The sequence below is a fragment of the Hemiscyllium ocellatum genome, chromosome 32 (assembly GCF_020745735.1).
Source record: "Hemiscyllium ocellatum isolate sHemOce1 chromosome 32, sHemOce1.pat.X.cur, whole genome shotgun sequence".
NCBI classification, from domain to species: domain Eukaryota; kingdom Metazoa; phylum Chordata; class Chondrichthyes; order Orectolobiformes; family Hemiscylliidae; genus Hemiscyllium; species Hemiscyllium ocellatum.
Window position 1 is genome coordinate 4547555 of NC_083432.1, and position 21489 is coordinate 4569043.

Sequence of the window (21489 nt, forward strand, 5' to 3'; positions counted from 1 at the left end):
TGAGCTCTCCTCCTTCTCGGATACTGCCTGACCGACTATGCTTTTCCAGCACCACACTCTTCCATTCTGATGGATAGGACAGTCAGTGATCATAATCATGCTGTGAAATGGTTGACAGAGAATCTCCTGAGTATTTAAACAGCTCTTGGATAGGCACATGGATGATAGTAAACTGAAGGGTGTGTAGGTTAGTTTGATCTTAGAGTAAGACAATAGGTTGGCACAACATCTAGGGCCCAAAGGCCTGCACTGTGCTGTGTTCTATGTCAAACTCTTAACATCTGATTAAATTGATTATAGCATCTATTATGTAGTTAGGATTTGGAATGCAGTGCCTCAAAGTGTGATCAATACACATTCATACATGGCTTTTGAAAAGCAATTAATAAGCACCTGAAAAGGATCTATTTGTCAGTCTACGTGGAAGGGCAGGGTGTGTGCTTCAACTGCTCTTGCAGTGAATCACTCTGGATACGATAGGCCAAGTGACGTCTTTCTGCATTGTCGTATAAATTGATCCCTGTTATAGTAAGGTCTGGAGGTTTACTGAGAAGGAAACTCACCCATATACATTTGGGCATCAGTTAAATTACTCACATTGAAGTGATAAATCTTTTAAGGATGCCTGGAAGGTCTTTGGGCATTAATAATAATTGTGTAAGGAGAAATGCCTAAGATCAGATTACTGCCCATCTCGCACTATGAGCTCATGGGGAAGTCAGAAATTCATCACAGAAACTAAAAATGATCACCTTGGATATGCCACTACACCAGGCTATGCAAACCTGTGTAAAAGTAATTGTGCTAATAAACAATTACCTGGTTTGAAAATCTCCCATTAAATGATCTCATGGGCATTCCTGTGGTTCGTGTTAATCCCCTTTAACACAATGAGAACTGACTGGTGCTCCATGTTACTGGGGTGTGGTCTGGTGGATTTGTTACTGTGGATTCTTAAAACACTTTTAGGTTGAACTTCCTCCAAGGTATTTGTATTGCTCAATCAAACCTATCCCCATCATGAGGGTGTTGGCCAAGAGAATAACAAAAGCTTCTCAATATAATAATACTCTTACAGCAACTAATTGCTGAATTTGAATCTGTAACGAAGCCGAGTCACAAGTGTGTGAAGAGATCAGGTTTTGTACTAGTGCTGACAGGATATATACTGATGTGACTGACCTGCATTGAGTGAGTGTGTGTGTCTGAGAGAGAGAGATTGAAAGAGGGAGAGAGAGAGAGAGAGTGTGTGTGTGTGTCTGAGAGGGAGAGTGTGTATGTGAGAGAGAAAGAGTGTGTGTGTGTGTCTCAGAGAGAGAGAGAGAGTGTGTCTGAGAGAGAGAGAGAGGGTGTGTGTGTCTGATAGAGAGTGTGTGTGTCTGAGAGAGTGTGTGTGTGCCTGAGAGAGAGAGAGTGTGTGTGTGTATCTAAGAGAGTGTGTGAGTGCGTGTGTGTGTCTGAGAGAGTGTGTGTGTCTGAGAGAGAGTGTGTGTGTGAGAGAGAGAGTGTGTGCGCGTCTGAGAGAGAGAGTGTGTGTGCGTGTTTGTATGTGTGCCTGAGAGAGTATGTGTGTGTGTGTCTGTCTGTCTGTCTGAGAGAGTGTGTATGCGTATCTGTCTGAGAGAGAGTGTGTGTGTGTCTGAGAGAGAGAGTGTGTGTCTGAGAGAGTGTGTGTCTGAAAGAGAGAGAGAGAGAGCGTGTGTGTATGTCTGAGAGAGAGAGTGTGTGTGTGAGAGAGAGAGAGTGTGTGTGTGTGTGTCCAAGAGAGAGTGTGTGTCTGAGAGAGAGAGAGAGAGAGAGTGTGTGTGTGAGAGAGAGAGAGAGAGAGAGTGTGAGTCTGAGAGAGAGAGAGAGACAGTGTGTGTGTGTGTTTGAGAGAGTGTGTGAGTGTGTGTGTGTCTGAGAGAGTGTGTGAGTGTGTGTGTATGCTTGTGTGTGTGTGTGTCTGTCTGTCTGTCTGAGAGAGTGTGTGTGTGCGTGTTTGTATGTGTGTCTGAGAGAGTATGTGTGTGTGTGTGTCTGTCTGTCTGTCTGAGAGAGTGTGTATGCGTATCTGTCTGAGAGAGAGTGTGTGTGTGTGTGTCTGAGAGAGTGTGTGTGTGTGTTTGTGTGCGCACGCGTACATTCTTTGAGCATGCATCAATCTGTAAACTTAAAAACATAGAAAATAGGTGCAGGAGGAGGCCATTCATCCCTTCATGTCTGTACCACCATTTAATATAATCATTGCTGACCATGCAATCTCAGTATCCCATTCCCACCCTCTCCCCACCCCCCTCAATCCTTTTAGCCCCAAGGGCCACATGCAGCTCCCTCCTGAGTATATCTAATGAACTGGCCCCAACAACTTCTTGTGGGAGAGAATTCCGCAGGTTCACAACTCCCTGAGTGAAGGAATTCTTCCTCATCTCAGTCCGGAATGGCTTACCCCTCACTCTTAGACTGTGACCCCTTGTTCTGAACTTCCCCAACATCAGCAGGATGCATTTCACGTGTGCATATGAACTTACATGAGAGCATGTGTGCATGATCATGTGTGCGTAAGCGTGAGGATGTGAACATATGTATGTGATTATGAGTTCACGGACGCATGTGTGAGCATGAGTGCTTGATTTTCCCGGCACAGGTCAGCCTGTCAGACTTCTGGTTTTACATATCAACATCCAAAACAAAGCAGATCCAAGTAAACAAAAACAGAAATCGCTGGAGAAACTCATCAGGACTGGCTGTATCTGTGGAGAGAAACTGAAAACAGATGGTAGTTATGCTGATGATGAGGTGTGAGCTCCGGGGCAGTCACAGATTCACCACAGAAGCTATATACCATTAAACCAGATTATGTAAGCCAGTGTGATAGTGATTGTGCTACTGATGTCTGAGCAATAAACTTATATTTGGACAACACCTTTGGGCCTGATTCATCAGGAATCAAACAACAGCACTGAGGATAGGTGGGCATGGAGATAGAGGAGAAAGGTGGTGACAGACAAAGGGATTGTTGATAGTTATGTCAGGGAAGAAGAGAAGCAAAACCTTATCAAACACGAGGAAGGAATACAAAAGTAATGATAATGAACGACAAGGAAGATTTAGCTGGAAATCCTGTCAGAGACAGGAGCAGAAATTCTTCAGGGTGAGCGTATCTGGAACAGATGTGGTTGTGGACTAAAGATTAAAACAAAACAAAAAACTGAAATAAAACATACAGAAAGTGTTAGAGACTCTGCTTCTTTAGTGAATTGTTTAATGACTGTGCGTGTGAACAATTTCCCAGGATCCATGAGTGTGCTTCTTTCAAATTCTACACATTTCTCCCAGTTCTGAAATCCTGTTTCCTTCACTGCTTTATCAATTATTTGAAGACTCTGCAATTTTCTGTCTGGTGTCCTAACTGGGTGACACAGCAGGGAAAAGGCCGTACAATCAGCTCAGATGGCAGGAGGCCCCTGGAGGTGTTGGATGGAATCTCCAAGAATATATCCAACCACAGTCAGTAACTCGAATTAGCTCCTGCAGTTTTCTTGCAGGTGATCCAATCAGATACAAAAGTTGAAATGGAGTCACCCAATGATGATGAGAATGATGCTGGAAAAGCACAGCGGGTCAGGCAGCATCCGAGGAGCAGGAGAATCGACGTTTCAGGCATAAACCCTTCATCAGGAATTCTGTAACGTCGATTTGCCTGCTCCTTGGATGCTGTCTGACCTGCTGCGCTTCTCCAGCATCACTCTCATCTTGGCTCTGATCTCTAGAATCTGCAGTCCTCACTTTCACCCAATGATGAGTCTGTTCTCAGTCTGGTCAGGTAAATTGGCCAATATTTTGATGAAAATCGCTCACCAGGCCAAAGACAGAACTGACTATGTCTAGGCACTACACAGCCACCATCAGCAGCTGTTTCTTTCAATCTTGATCATCCCCAACTAATCCCCAACTGCACTATCAGCTGTTCATAATCCTCCTACCACACCAAGCCATACATGATACAAACCAAGTTAGAAGCATACAGCCTCTCAACAGTTTTGTTTGTGACCACGTCTCCTTTCCTCAACTTTCTAGCTATGCTTTGGGAAAGCAAGTTGACAATGTCTCCCAGCACCACACTACACAATGTGTGGAGACCTTTCGTTGACTCAGTGATCTATCATTTAAGTCTTGTGACTCCACAACAACCAAGGAGGCCTGGGTTCAACTCCCACCTGTGCGATCTGTTCCATATGGAGAGGGTGTCTCCACTACGGGTTCAAGGCCCATCAATGACCCACATCACAGTCCATTGCAAGAGTCCTGCTGCAGGGTAACCATCACCATTACATCATTCCAGGAATACCACACCAGGCCTACCAGGTCACTGCCACTGAAACCACCATTGACCTGCCTGGAATACCGATTCAGGGCTACCGCATCACCGCTGCAGAAGCCCATCCAAATTCCAAACGAGGCCACCCAGCTGCACCGCCACCTTGAAAGCCTGTGCTGCAGCGACCATCTGGATTCCTGGACTGGTAGCCCCACCAAGTTGCTAGGCTTTGGCACCATCTCTCACCACTGGTCCCACACTTGCTGCCGTCACAAACTCTCTAACGGCTCGTGTCAGGGTGATTTAGAAGACATCCTGTCACACACTGCCCCTCTCTGGTATATATTCACAATACTTCTTACAGACTACACAGGTTCCATCAAAGTACCTGAGCTGTCACCAGCCTCAATGCTTAGCAATATGAATACCTGAGCTCTGAGCTAACATTGGAGAACCATTTCGCTCTTCTCTTGCAGATTTTGTGGCAGTGACTAAGTTAAGAAGGCCTTGTCCTCCAGACTAATGAACATATCAAAGTCAGGCTGTGCAGTAAAACACAAACACCGTGTCAGAGCAAGCTGGAAGCAGTATATTCACAGGGAGCACTAAAGACTCAACACAGGTACCCAGCCACTCCCCTCCTGATCTCAGTGATGAAGCTATTCCTGATCTTTGATGAGTTTATTACTAAAATAGCTGCCTTTCGCAGGATATAAGCTGGAAACCTGAAATACGGGCTCCCCCAAGGGTATTAGACTTCTCACAGGAGTGAAATATGATTAATAATTTACTTTGCATGAATCAGAAAACACCCACACCACTAGGTGCCCCTTTCATTAAATTGCATCAATATCAGAGGAGCATTGCACATTCTGACATAGGGTAGCATTCCAGATCCAATCAGTAGTCATTTCATTAATGACCATCCATCCAACATAAACTGTTCTGGGCAAAGAAAAAGCCATTGAGCCATAGAGTCAGACAGCACAGAAAGAGACCCTTCGGTCCAACCAGTCCATGCCGACCATAATCCCAAGCTAAACTAGTCCCAGCTGCCTGCTCCTGACCCATTTCCCCCCAAACCTTTCCTAATCATGTATTTATCCAAATGTCTTTTAAACCTCTGAAAGTTCATTCCACACATGAACCACTCTGTGTAAAAATATTGTCCCTCATGTTTTTTTAATCTATCTCCTCTCACCTTAAAAATGTGCCCCCCAAGTCTTGAAATCCCCACCCGAGGGAAAAGACACTTGTAATTCATCTTTTCTAAACTTATAAATAGATATTTATGTACGATTTTATAAACCTCCATAAAGTTGCCCCACAACCTCCTATACTCCAGTGAAAACAGTCCCACCTTATCCAGCCTCCCCTTATAACCCAAATCCTACATTTCTGGTAACCTCCTGGTAAATCTTTTCTGAACCCTCTCAAGCTTAATAAAACCCTTGCTATAATAGGGAGCCCAGACTGAACACACTACTCCAGAACAGGCTCATCAACATCCTGTACAACCTCAACATGGCCTTCCAACTCCCTCTACTCAGAGGTCTGAGCAATGAAGGCACCCATGCTACACACCTTCCTCACCCCCTTCCTCATCTTTTTGGTCAATGGTGACTTCCCACGATACTGATGGTGGGCAATTCAGCAACTGTCTCCTGAGAAGATTATAAATGAAGAGGAGATTCTTATTGAAGGTAATCACTGTACAGCATCTATGCAGCGTGCATGTTATTTGTCATATCAGTTCCTTGCTGAATACTTTAAGAAGATGTGGACTGCTTCAGTATTGAAGGAGCTTTGAACATAATAGTCAGGACATCCTGACTTTTGAGCTTGTAATGACTGATGAGGTGGGTCAAAATTGGGTCACCTTTTGCTTTTGTGTATGATGTCGCACTTTGAGGGAGTGTTTTAAAAAATTTTCAGCATTATGATTTTAGAAAGAAGGCATCCATCATCTCCACAACCCAGCCATATCTCCTTAACAATAAATATTATTACAATTGCTGAATCTTACACCACCAACATCCTGGAGTTACAGTGACCACAAACGGAACTGGTGTACCCATATAAATACCATACTGTGACTATAAGATCAGATCAGAAGATAAGAATTCTACCGGAGTTTAATACCTCCTGACTCTCCCAAGCCTGTTACCATATAAAAATGCTGAAAATGAGTTGCTGGAAAATCGCAGCAGGTCAGGCAGCATCTAAGGAACAGGAGATTCGACGTTTCGGGCATAAGCCCTTCTTCAGGGCTGCGCTTTTCCAGCAACACATTTTCAGCTCTGATCTCCAGCGTCTGCAGATCTCACTTTCTCCTCCACCATATAAAGATGTGCAGGTTCCGGTGTTGGACTGGGGTGGAGGGCTCATGCCCGAAACGTCGACTCTCCTGCTCCTTGGATGCTGCCTGACCTGCTGCGCTTTTCCAGCAACACATTTTCAGCTCTGATCTCCAGCATCTGCAGTCCTCACTTTCTCCTGGACAAAGTTAAAACTCACACAACACCAGGTTATAGTCCAACAGGTTTGTTTGGAAGCACTAGCTTTCAGAGCGCGTTTCCTTCATCAGGTAGCTGTGGGGAAGGACCATAAGACACAGAATTTATAGTAAACGATCACAGTGTCATGCAACTGAAATGATATATTGAACAAACCTAGATTGCTGTTAAGTTTCTTTTAGAATGGGTTGCAGGTTTTGGTTCATTAATATGTAAATTACAGAACTTCTTTTAAGTCACATTCTCAAGATAACTTAAATGGGGTCACACTACAGGTGACATACATACCCACTCTTCCCTACACACACATTCATGTAGACCTTCTCTCATATGCACTCTCTCAGACACACACACATATATCCCGACACTCACACCCACACACACACACACCCTCTCACAGGCTTATACTCCATCACACTCACACACACACTCTACCAAGCACACACACATAAACACACACTCTCTCACACGCAGTCACACTCATACACACACACTCACATACACACACTCACTCTCTCGCTCTCTCTGTCATGCATGTACACACATAGTTAAGTCTATGGGGTAAATTTGCATTTGAAGAATTGTATTTGCAGATACATTCTATTTTGCATAAAAAGCACACAAAGTTAATCCTTGTAACACTTTGGAATTCCTATTTTGGAAATAGAACCAGTCTGACTCAAACCTGGGATACAGACAGACTCTAACCTTACACTTTTAATGCATTGTCTGAGCTGAGGTGTCACCTTTTTTTTTAAACTTTATATCTCAAGAATGTGACTTAAAAGAAGTTCTGGGATTTAAATACTAATGAACCAAAACCTGCAATCCATTCTAAAAGATGACAGACTTAGCAGCAATCTAGGTTTGTTCAATACATCGCATCAGTTGCATGACATGGTAATCTTCTGTGATAAATTCTTTGTCTTATGGTCCTGCCCCACAGCTACCTGATGAGGGAGAAGCGCTCTGAAAGCTAGTGTTTCCAAATAAACCTATTGGATTATAACCTGGTACTGTGTAGTTTTTAACCATATAAAGAGACACAAGTCTGGTGTGAGATGGAATACTCACTACTTGCCTGGATGAGTGCAAATCCAACAACACTCGAGAAGCTCAATATCATCCAAAACAAAGTGGCTTGCTTGATCAGTATCACAACTGCCAGCTCCAACAACCACTCGTTCCATCAGTGACACACTGTAGCAGGAGGGTGTATCAGTGTTATAAATCATAGTGGCAACTGAAAGCCTCCTTGCACAGCACCTATCAAACCTGTGAACTCTAACATCTCGAAGGACAAGAGCTGCAGACATGTCGAAAAGCCACTGGCTCATGTCCCTGGCACGGAGTCTGTCTCTGTTGCTCAGAAGGGAAGGGGGAGATGAGAGAGCATTAGTCATTGGGGACTCCATAGTTAGGGGGATAGATAGGAGGTTCTGTGAAACAAGAGAGACAAGCAGTTGGTGTGTTGTCTCCCTGGTGCCAGGGGTCATGATGTCTCAGACCATGTTTTTGCAATCCTTGAGGGGAGTTTAAGCAACCCCAAATAGTGGTCCACATAGTTACTAATAACACAGGTAGGAAGAAAGATGGGGATTTAAGGCAGAAATTCAGGGAGCTGGGGTGGAAGTTTAGAGCTAGAACAAACAGAGTTGTTATCTCTGGTTTGTTGTTTGTGCCACAAGCTAGCGAGGTGAGGAATAGGGAGAGAGAGGGGATGAACTCGTGGCTACAGGGAGGTTGCAGGAGGGAGGGTTTCAGATGCCTGGATAATTGGGGCTCATTCTGGGGTAGGTGGGACCTCTGCAAATGGGATGGTCTGCACCTGAACCAGAGGGGTCCCAATATCCTGGAGGAAACATTTGCTAATGCTCTTCAGGAGGGTTTAAACTGATTCAGCAGGGGGGAGCCTAAATTGTAGTTCCAGTGTCCAAGAGGTTGAGAGCAGTGAGGTCAGAAATGAGGTTTTCAAGATCACAAGAGTTCACCGGCAAGCAGAAAGATGGTTTGAAGTATGTTTACTTCAATGCCAGGAGCATCCAGTATAAGGTGGGTGAACTTGCAGCATGGGTTGGTTGTTGGTTCCAGGATCCAGATGTTTCAGTAAGAACAGAGGAGATGGTAAAAGAGACAGAGATGTGGCATTTTTATTCAAGGACAGTATTACGGTAGCAGAAAGGATGTTTAAGGACTCATCTACTGAGGTAGCATGGGCTGAGGTTAGGAACAGGAAAGGGGAATTGACCTGTTGTGAGTTTTCTATATGCCTCCGAATAGTTCCAGGGATGGAGAGGAAAGGATAGCAAAGATGATTCTGGATTGGAGCATGAGTAACAGGGTAGTTGTTATGGGGGACTTTAACTTTCCAAATATTGACTGGAAATACAATAGTTCAAGTAGTTAGGTGAGTCAGTTTTTGTCCAAAGTGTGCAGGATGGTTTTCTGACACAGTATGTAGACAAGCCAACAAGAAGTGAGGCCATGCTGAATTTGGTACTAGGTATGAACCTGGTCAGGTATTAGATTTGGAGGTAGGTGAGCACTTTGGTGATAGTGACCACAATTCGGTTATGTTTACTTTAGCGATGCAAAGGGATGGGTATGTACTACAGCTGGGGGAAAGGCAATTATGATGCGATTAGGCAAGATTTAGGATGCACAAGATGGGAAAGGAAACTGCAGGGGATGGGCACAATTGAATTGTGGAGCTTATTCAAGGAACAGCTACTGTGGGTTCTTGATAAGTACATACCTGTCAGGCAGGAAGGAAGTGGTCGAACATGGGATCCATGGTTTACTAAAGAAGTTGAAGCTCTTGTCAAGAGGAAGAAGGATGTTAGGATAAAATGTGAAGGCTCAGTTAGGGCATCTGAGAGTTACAAGTTAGACCTAAGCAGAGAGCTATAAATAGCCAGGAAGGGACATGAGAAATCGTTGGCAAATGAGATCAAGGAAAACCCTAAAGATTTCTATAGGTATGTCAGGAACAAAAGAATGGCCCAAGAAAGACTAGAACCAATCAGGGATAGAAGTGATAAGTTATGCATGGAGTCCGAGGAGATAGGGGAAGCAATAAATGAATATTTTTCATCAGTAATCATACTGGAAAAAGACATTGCTGTTGAGGAGAATACTGAGATAGAGACTGCTAGACTAGATGGAGGTGTAAGCAATTCTGCAAAGTGTGAAAATAGATAAGTCCCCTGGGCTGGATTCATCCTAGGATTCTCTGGGAAGCCAGGCAGGAGATTGCAGAACCTTTGGCTTTGATCTTTATGCCATTATTGTCAACAGGAATAGTGCCAGAAGACTGAAGGATAGCAAATGTTGTCACCATGTTCAAGAAGGGAAGTAGAGACAAACCTGGTAATTGTAGACCAGTGAGCCTTACTTCGGTTGTGGATAAAGTGTTGGAAAAGGTTATAAGCGATAGGATTCATAATCATCTAGAGATGAATAATTTGATTAGGGATAGTCAACACAGTTTTGTGAAGGGTAGGTTGTGCCTCAGAAACCTTATTGAGTTCTTTGAGAAGGTGACCAAAAAGGTGGATGAGAGGAAAGTGGTTGATGTAGTGTATATATGGATTTCAGTAAGGTGTTTGATAAGGTTACTCTTGGTAGGCTACTGCACAAAATACAGAGGCATGGGATTGAGGGTGATTTAGCAGTTTGGATCAGAAATTGGCGAGCTGAAAGAAGACAGTGGGTGGTGGTTGATGGGAAATGTTCATCCTGGTGTAGAAGGATGCGTTAATAAATTCGCGGATGATACCAAGGTCAGTAGAGTTGTAGATATTGCCAAAGAATATTGTAGGTTACAGAGGGACATAGATCTGTAGAATTGGGCTGAGAGGTGGCAAATGGAGTTTAATGCAAAAAAGTATGAGGTGATTCACTTTGGAAGGAGTAACAAGAATGTAGTGTACTGGGCTAATGGTAAGATTCTTAGTAGCATAGATGAGCAGAGAGATCTTGGTGTCCAGGTACATGGATCTCTCAAAGTTGCCACCCAGGTTGATAGAGTTGTTAAGAAGGCATACGGTGTGTTCATTTTTATTAGTAGAGGGATCGAGTTTCAGAACCATGAGGTCATGCTGCAGTTGTACAAAACTCTGGTGCAGCTGCACTTGGTGTATTGTGGACAGTTCTGGTCACTGCATTATAGGAAGGATGTGGAAGCTTTGGAAAGGGTTTAGAGGAGATTTACTAGGGTGTTACCTGGTATGGAGGGAAGGTCTATGAGGAAAGGCTGAGGGACCTGAGGCTGTTTTCGTAAGAGAGAAGGATTAGAGGTGACTTAATTGAGACATATAAGATGCTCAGAGGGTTAAATAGGATGGACAGTGAGAGTCTTTTTCCTCGGATGGTGATGGCTAGCATGAGGGGACATAGCTTCAAATTGAGGGGTGATAGATAAAGGACAGATGTCAGAGGTAGTTTCTTTACTCAGAGAGTAGTAGGGGTGTGGAACGCACTGCCTGCAATAGTAGTTGACTCACCAACTTTAAGGGCATTTAAATGATCATTGGATAAACATGTGGATGAGAATGGAATAGTGTAGGTTAGATGGGCTTCAGATTGGTTCCACAGGTTGGTGCAATATCGAGGGCTGAAGGGCCTGTACTGTGCTGTAATGTACAATGTTCTAAATTGCACTGGCCTGATTCTTAAATTGCTCTAAAATTAGAAAGTTGAGAGGAGATCTAATTGTGATCTTTGAAATGATTTAATACTTCAACAGGGTATAAAGAATTCATTTCCTCTGATGTGGAAAACCAGAATGAGAGAGACAATCTAGGACATTCAGGAGTCAAATCAGAATGCAATTTTTCATTCAAAAGGTAGTGAAAATCTCAAACGCCTTCATGAAAAGGGTTAAGAGTTGCTTGAAATGTTCAAGGTTAATTGAGAGATTTTCATTTGGTAAGGAAGTTCCAGTATTGTTATTGATTTTCTGGATGTGAGGTGGAATAGTGCAGGATAATACTGAAATTGGCAACTAGAATTTGGCAATTAGCCAACGGTAAGGTTCAAATGGATTCAGACTGTACCTGGCTCCACACTGTCGCTCCCTGCTACACTGTGATCATCCAAGTTCTCATACGCAGGCATGGTCAAATCATCACATAACAGCTCCTGATTCAGAAGGAAAACTGGTTAGAGGTACAGAGAGAGGGACAAAAACATCTCCTTATATATGTGTGCTACAAATATTGAATATGTATATATGTTCTACAAATACAAATGTTAAATATGCATAGACATGAAAACACTCTCACCAACATGGTCTGATGGTTCGTATTAACAAATATCTCAGAAACCTAGAACCATTTATAGCTCAACACACGTTATGTTCCTCCCCAGTTCTTCAGAAAGAAGTCTGTAGTGGTGACAGGGACATCATCAGCTGACTGGAAAACTGGCAAAAGACCCCCACTGCCTCTCCCAACAGCTTCCAAATTCACTCCCGTCACCACTAATACACAATGACAGCAGCATGTACCAGCTAGAACATGGACTGCAGGAACGTACCAAGGCTCCTTTGAGAGCACCTTTCAAACTCACCTCCTTTATCACTTCAAAGGACAAGAGCAGCAGGACACCATCACCCAGAAAAACCTCTCCGAGTCACATACCATCCTGACTTGGAAATATATGGTGTTTCGGTATCACTGGGTCAAAATACTGCAACTCCCTCTCTAATAGCATTGTGGGTGTAGGAGCACCTACATTCTCAGGACAACAGCAGCTCACCCCCGCCTTCTGCAGGGAAATTAGGGGTGGACAATAAACAGTGATGCCCAAATACTGTACCATGAATTAATCATTTTTTTAAAATGTCAAAGCTTATGTTAGATTTGGCTAAGGCAGATAAGGAAAAGCAGTCTCCATTAGCTAACAGAACAAGGACAGGAGGATCCAGGGTTAAAATTTTGAACAGGGGGTGCAGCCTGTAGAAATGACCTACAACTTGTGGGCGGCATGGTGGCACAGTGGTTAGCACTGCTGCCTCACAGCGCCTGTAGACCCGGGTTCAATTCCCGACTCAGGCGACTGACTGTGTGGAGTTTGCACGTTCTCCCCGTGTCTGCGTGGGTTTCCTCCGGGTGCTCCGGTTTCCTCCCACAGTCCAAAGATGTGCGGGTCAGGTGAATTGGCCATGCTAAATTGCCCGTAGTGTTAGGTAAGGGGTAAATGTAGGGGTATGGGTGGGTTGCGCTTCGGCGGGTCGGTGTGGACTTGTTGGGCCAAAGGGCCTGTTTCCACACTGTAAGTCTAATCTAATCTAAACTCATGCTCACATTTTATCTTCAGTTGCCACATGTTCTTCTGTTACATCCTTTTAGATGTCAAATTACCTGCTACTGCTGTTAATATTATCAGTCTACTCTTCTCTATTCCATTGCCCTTTTCAAATTAAGGAAAGTATTAGCTGTCATCTAGTCTTCTGGCATCATTGAGTCAATATTTATATGACATCACTGCTATTGATTTGCTTGCTTCTTTTAGTAGGGAATATGTAACACAGAAGACTCAGTAAATTTAAGTATCAATTATTTTCCTGATTTCTTCCCTAAATATTTTAATCCTTTTTGAACTCTTCTTTCACTGTCGCATTCACTCTTTTTATATCTGACTTGAGAATACCACCTTACAAACTTAGCCTCTTGACTGAAAGACCTGTGTCTTCAAGATTTCTTACAAAGTCACCCCAGAACAGATAAATCATTAAGGCTGGTAGACACCTGCCTGGTTTGGTAAGACTGACAATGATGGCAATACTTGGTAAACCATGAGGTGAGGTTATTATTCAACACTTCTGTCATTTTTATTCCTTTGAACTAAGCCTCCCTTAGACCTCTTTTGTTTTTTAGGTGTCAGTCCTGATGAGACTAATGTCTTGTGGATCCCACCTAAGCAGGGTTGCCTCCTGCTTTCAGAGGTGGTGCCTATGTTTCTAGGAAACAAATTTCAGTCCAGTGTTTTTGTGAAGCATGAGCCAGAATTGATAGGAAGGATGGGGTGGGAATGGGAGGGCAGACTTGAAATGGTGTGAAGTCATAAGTCATACAATGCCAGGCTATAGTCCAACAGGTTTACTTGAAATCACAAGCTTTCAGACAGCTGCTCCTTCATCAGATGAACGCCACCTGATTAAGGAGCGTCACTCCGAAAGCTTGTGATTTCAAATAAACCTGTTGGACTATAACCTGGTGTCATGTGTGACTTCTGACTTTGTCCATCCCAGTCCAACACCGGCATTTCCATGTCATCAAAATGGTATGGGAGACATGAAAAGAATGGGATGAAGATGGCATGGATGAGATAATGGAATTGTCAGGCCAAATAGCAGAGATGTTCATTTGATCCAACTTACAACTTGAAAGTTGCGCTTTGTGCTAAAACTTAAGTTCAAGTTATTGCTTGAATAATGTACATTCTTCCCAAACTGTCTTTTCAATTTAGGGGAAAAGAAAATCATAGAATAGAATTGTTACAACACAGAAGGTGGCCATTCGGCCTGCCATAAATGTGCTGGCTCAGTGACGGAGCAGTTCATGCGCGTCACTTGCCCACATTTTACTCGTAGTCCTGTACGTTCTTCTTGTTCAGATAATAATCCAACTCCCTCTTGGAAACCTCAAAAAACTTGGCTCTATCAGATTCCTAGACAGCACATTCAGATTCTAACCACTCACCGCTTGCAAATGTTTTTCTTTGTGTCTCCAATCATGCTTTGGCCAATTATCTTAATTCTGTGACCTCTGGTTCTCACTCTGCTCACACATGGGAGGGGCTTCTCCTCAACTACTCTGTCCTGACCTCACAATTTTCATATCTTTGCCAAGATGACTAGATTCTATCCTGTTGGAGATAGTCATTACCTGGTACTTATGTGGCACAAATTCACTTGCCATTTATCAGTTGAAGCTTGGATATTGTCCAGGTCTTGCTCAGCATTGTGCAATCATTACTGAACATCCCCAATCCTGACCTAATGGTCATTGATGATGCAGCTGAAGATGGTTGGGCTTAGAACATTATCCTGAGGAACTCCTGCAGATATAGGCCTGGATCTGAGATATTTGATCTCCAAAAACCACAACTAACATGCTTACTGCTCGGCATGTCACTAACCAATTGAGAGCTTTCTCCAATTCTCAGTGACTTCAGTTTCACTAGGGTTCCTTGATGCCACACTCAGTCAAATGCTGCTTTGATGTCAAGGGCAATCACTCTCACCACACTTCTTGGATTTCAGCTCTTTGATCCATGTTTGGTCCAACATTTCAATGAGATCAGAAGCTGAGTGGTCTTGATGGAAACCAAACTGGACTCAGTGAGCAAGTTATTGTTGAGTAAATGATGTTTGAAAGCACTATTGATGACATCTAACACCATTTCACTGACAATTAAGGGTAGACAGAGGAGGCAGTAAGAGACTGGATTGGATTTGTCATGCTTTTTGCATGCTCGACATAACTAGGCAATTTTCCACAGTATCAAGTCGATACCAGTGTTGTAGGGTTTTTTTTATTTGTTGACAGGATGTAGATGTTGCTGACTAGGCCAACATTTAGTACCCATCTCTTGTAGCCCAGAATTCAGTTCAAAATTCCTATGCTCCTGCAGCTCAGGAATCACATTTAAACCAGCAGTTTTCCTTCCCTAAAGGATGGTAGTGAATCCGATGCATGAATGGTGGTTAAATGGCTATTAATTCCAGATTTTTATTGGATTCAAATTTCACCATCTGCCATAGTGGGATGCAAACCATGTTCCAAAAGCATTAAATCTTGGTGTCTGGGTAACCAGTCCAGTGACGTTACCACAACTCCACCATCTTCCCTTTACTGAAACAGCTTGGCTAGGGCAACAGCAAGTCTTCAGTACTATTGCCAGCATGCTATCAGAGTCAAAAGGTGTGACGCTGGAAAAATACAGCAAGTCAGGCAACATCTGAGGAGCAAGAGAACATTCCTGATGAAGGCTTATGCCTGAAACATCGACTCTCCTGCTCTTCAGACGCTGCCTAAACTGCTGTGTTTTTCCAGCACCACACTTTTCGACACTGATCTCCAGCATCTGCAGTCCTCACTTTCTCCCTGTATGCTGTCAGGGCCCATAGCCTTTGCATTATCTAGTGACTCCAACTGTTTCTTGATATCACACGCAGTGAATCAAGTTAGCTGAAGTTTGGCATCTGTGATACTGGTGTAGTAGCCTCCTGGCTGCTAAAACACAGAGAGATTGCCAACTTGGCCAAACAGCAAGGAATGCTGGGTACATTGACCAAGTGAAACTCTGAAATCAACATACCCACACAGCAAGCACTCTGCAAACACAACAGGTAGGTGCTAATAATATTAATATAATGTAAAAGCAACAGTTATTCTGTACAGATACCCCTAACAACATATCTACTAAACAAAGGTCAATCTAGACCGAAAGGTACTGGGTCCTGCTACACAAAGAAACTAACATGTTGCATGCTATCTAAATGATTGACTCGTGTTTCAAACTATCCTGATTGGCCAGAACTATAGAAAGTTCCAGAAAACTATTTAAAAGGTACAACAACAGGGTTCAGACCCTTCTCTTGGAAGCTCCTTTGGAATCGTCTGAGGCATTCTGAGGAGACCATCAATGGCAAGAGACAGAGACCAGCTAACCACCCAGAGAGAGAGAAAGCAGCTTCACAGACCCAGAACAGAGCCGCAGAGGAGAGATCGACTGCTTACATTTACAACAGACTCAGGAAGGATTGTAACCTTATGGGGCCAAATAGGTTCAGGGATAGTATGCTTAGCATTAAGTATTATTGTAATTTTTTTCTAATAAAGTTTGGACTGTTTTGCTTTGGTACTAGCTTGTATTTGTACTGATTTGACAGCTTGGGTATTGTGGGACACTTGGGCAAATTCATTCATAAGGTTCTGATCAGAGTTTTCTGTAACTTGTTTAAACTGTAACAAACAACACTGGGGACCATTCACTCGGCATCTCTGATTGAAGTTGAATGCAAATACTTCAGCCTTGTCTTGTGCAATAATGGGCTGGGCTCCCTCATCATCGAGCATGGGGATATTTATGAACTCTCCAACACCTGGTAGTTGTTTAACTGAATGTGACTATTTACAACTGAACGTGGCAAGACTTAGATCTGGTCTGTACGTTGAAAGATTATCCCATGCTGTTGTTCACATGTAACTTCCACTGTTTAGCATGTAGCCCTGTGCTACACTTACATAAGGTTTGTAAAATGTACCACTGCTCCCAAAATGACTTGCTGCACTCTGCATTGAACCATCTGCAGACTGATGAGTGATATGCCAGGCCATGAGTTTATAGATTGCATTTGAATACAATTCTGTTGCTCGTGATGAGCGACAGCACCTCGTGGATGCCCTGTTCTGAGTTGATAGATCTTATTCACAGTCTTTGCCATTTCACATGGTGATAGTGCCACTCAAGGCTGTGGAGGGCATCCTCAATGCGAACATGGGACTTTGTTTCCACAAGGACTGTGTAGTGGCCACACCTACCAATATTCTCGTGGATTGACACTTCTGCAACATTTCACACCAGAGAGAAGATGGAAGAGAGGTGACTTGATAGAGATGTAGAAGGTAATGAGAGAAATAGAGTAGATAGCCAGAGACTTTTCCCCAGGGCTGAAACGATTGTCACAAGGGGTTGTAATTTTAAGGTGGTTGGAGGAAGGCATAGGGGAGATGTCAGAGGTTGGTTCTTTACCCAGGAAGTGGTGGGTGTGTGGAATGCACTGCCAGCGGTGGGAGTAGAGTCAGTTACATTAGGGACATTTAAGCGACTGCTGGACAAGCACATGGACAGCAGTAAATTGAGGCGCGTGTAGGCTAGGTTGATCTTAGATTAAGATAAATGCTCGTCACAACATCGTGGGCCGAAGGGCCTGCACTGTGCTGTACTATTCTATGTTCTAAATCTGCTAGAATTCTTTGAGGAAGTAATGAACAGGTTAGTCCAAGGAGAGCCAATGCATGTTATTGACCTGGACTTCAAAAAGGCCTCTGACAAGGTGCCACTCAGGAGGCTACTGAGTAAGATAAGGGCCCACGGTGTTAGACGTAAGGTGCTACCGTGGATAGAAGCCTGGCTGTCTGGCAGAAAGCAGAGAGTGGGGATAAAAGGGTCCTTCTCAGGATGGCAGCCGGTGATGAATGGTGTTCCATGAGGATCTGCGTTGGGACCACAACTTTTCACTTTATACATTAATGACCTAGATGAAGGAACTCAGGGCATTTTGGCTAAGATTGCAGATGATACAAAGATACATAGATGAAAAATAGTATTGAGGTGGCAGGGAGGCTGCTGAAGGACTTGGGTAGGCTAGGAATGTGAGCAAATTAGGTCAAAAGTGACAGATTGAGCTGAGAATGACAGACTAGGCCAAGAGTCACAAGTTAGGCCCAAAATGACAGACTAAGCAGAGAGTGACAGACTAGTCTGAGAATGGCAGGCTAAGCAGAGAGTGACAGACTAAGCTAGATTGACAGACCTTGCTAAAGTCCTGAATATAACTGAAGGAGGTGTGGATCAGAACCATACCAAGTTGTATTGACCTTTCATGAGTCACCCTTTGAATTCACCTTGGTAGGATTCATACAAATGTGGGGGTTGGAAGGGGGTTCTCTTTCAGTCGGGATTTTCCTCCTCTCCAAGCTCAGTGTGGGGAGAGAGGATGATCAGGGCAAAGAGGGCTGGGCATCTGGCTCACACTCAGTCTCAGGGTTGGCACACACTTTCTCTCCCCCAAACTCTCAAAACTGCCTCCCATGCATTGTCTCATATCCTTCATCATACGCAAACTCTCCTTCATTCCCGCCCATTTACTCTCCCACACACATTCTCACACGCTCACCCACACACAATCTCACACTCGCTCCCACACACATTCTCAAACACTCTCCCACACGCATTCTCACACTCTGTCCCACACACCTTCTCACACGCTCACCCACAATCTCACACTCTCTCCCACACATTCTCACATGCTCGCCCACACGCAATCTCACACACTCTCCCACACGCATTCTCACACACTTTCCCACACGCATTCTCACACTCTCACCCACACACATTCTCACACTCTGTCCCACACACATTCTCACACTCTGTCCCACACACATTCTCACACGCTCACCCACAATCTCACACTCTCTCCCACACATTCTCACATGCCCGCCCACACGCAATCTCACACTCTCACCCACACACATTCGCACACACTCTCCCACACACATTCTCACACTCTCACCCACATTCTCACACTCTCACCCATACGCATTCTCACACTCTCACCCATACGCATTCTCACACTATCTCCCACACACATTCTCACACTATCTCCCACACACATTCTCACAATCTCACCCACACACATTCTCACACACTCTCCCACACACATTCTCACACTCTCACCCACATTCTCACACTCTCACCCATACGCATTCTCACACTATCTCCCACACACATTCTCACAATCTCACCCACACACATTCTCACACTATCTCCCACACACATTCTCACAATCTCACCCACACACATTCTCACACACTCTCCCACACACATTCTCACACTCTCACCCACATTCTCACACTCTCACCCATACGCATTCTCACACTCTCACCCATACGCATTCTCACACTATCTCTTCCACACACATTTTCACACTCTCTCACACACGCATTCTCATACTCTCACCCACACACATTCTCAAACTCTCTCTCACATGCATTTTCACACTCTCTCACACACACGTTCTCACACTCTCTTCCACACACATTCTCACACTCTGTCCCACACACATTCTCACTCTCTCACACGCATTCTCACACTGCCATCCACACGCATTCTCACATTCTCCCACACGCATTCTCACTCTCCCACACACATTCTCACACTCCCTCCCACACACATTCTCACACTACCTCCCACATGCATTCGCGCACTCTCTCCCACACGCATTCTCACACTTTCTCCCACACACATTCTCACACTCTCTTCCACACACATTTGCACACTCTGTCATGCACGCATTTTCATATCTCACCCACACACATTCTCAAACTCTCTCTCACACACATTCCTACACTCTCTCCCGCACACATTCTCACACTCTCTCACACACGCATTCTCACACTCTCTCACACACACATTCTCACTCTCTCTCCCACACACATTCTCACTCTCTCTCCCACACACATTCTCACACTCTCTCACACATACATTCTCATACTCTCTCCCACACACATTCTCACACTCTCTCCCACACACATTCTCACACTCTCTCCCACACACATTCTCATACTCTCCCGCACACATTCTCACTCTCTCCCACACACATCCTCACACTCTCTCACACACACATTCCTACACTCTCTCCCACACACATTCTCACACTCTCCCACACACATTCTCACACTCTCTCACACACACATTCCTACACTCTCTCCCACACACATTCTCACACTCTCTTACACACACATTCCTACACTCTCTCTCACACACATTCTCACACTCTCTTACACACACATTCCTACACTCTCTCTCACACACATTCTCACACTCTCTCCCACACACATTCTCACACTCTCTCCCACACACATTTTCACACTCTCTCACACACACATTTTCACTCTCTCTCCCACACACATTCCTTTTTACACATTCTCTCACTCTCACACTCTCTCCCACACACATTTACACTAAAGGAGCACAATTCCTCCAGAGAAGCTATTTATCTAAATACCGGATTTGATTTGAGTGACTAAGGTCCTTTCACAATCAGAAGAAAACTCATGGAGAGAAGCAAACGTCTCCCTGTTGTGATTTATTCAAATACATCAATAAAATGGGTTTCCTCCAGTCAGTGAGTTGGCACTTAAAGGAAATAGGTTTAAGATCATCATTAGGAGACCAAACGCATTATAGAAGGAATATTACATCAGTTAGGTTGGAAAGTACGGGAGATATTTGTACATCGTTACAATGTGACCGTCACCCTTTGCCTGTCAGGCTGGGAATCCTTTCCTGATGCTGAGCACCCTGAATATTCACTGCTTTTCCTTATTCTCTGGATCACCCCCAATCACAATTTTCCATCAAAAGAATAAAGGTATTATCAAAGTAATGTTATGACACCAGTCTGTTCGGAAACAATATGAGATACTGGAACAAGAGGCAGAGTTGAAATGAGTGTCTGCAACCTACATTGAAAATGAAATGTCTCATTTATACGGACTATGTGAGTATTAATTGAATAGAAACAGCACAGGCCTGATGGCAAAACAGCCTTCTTCTGCAATCCACCATTCCTACCATTCAAGATAATTCCCATAGGGTGTTGACCTGCACTGAGCCCTGGTATATTCACATTTCGTGGCCCGTGTTTTTTGATCTGCAAAATTGCTTAATAGAACATACAACATTACAGCACTGTACAGGCCCTTCAGCCCTCGATGTTGTGCCGACCTGTCATACTGCCGTCAGGGCAGCACGGTGGCACAGTGGTTAGCACTGTTGCCTCACAGCACCAGAGACGCGGGTTCAATTCCCGACTCAGGCGACTGACTGTGTGGAGTTTGCACGTTCTCCCCGTGTCTGCGTGGGTTTCCTCCGGGT

General features: G+C 44.1%; 1 protein-coding gene across 1 annotated transcript in view; it reads right to left on the reverse strand.

The window, feature by feature from the left end:
• The window catches only part of LOC132830915 (solute carrier family 15 member 2-like), a 231892-nt gene that overhangs the window by 187662 nt on the left and 22741 nt on the right, over positions 1 to 21489 (reverse strand). The window contains exon 2 of the mRNA XM_060848864.1: positions 11874 to 11958. Within this exon, the coding sequence (XP_060704847.1) occupies positions 11874 to 11934 (61 nt within the window). The 5' untranslated portion in view covers positions 11935 to 11958. The remainder of the gene's footprint in view (positions 1 to 11873; positions 11959 to 21489) is intronic.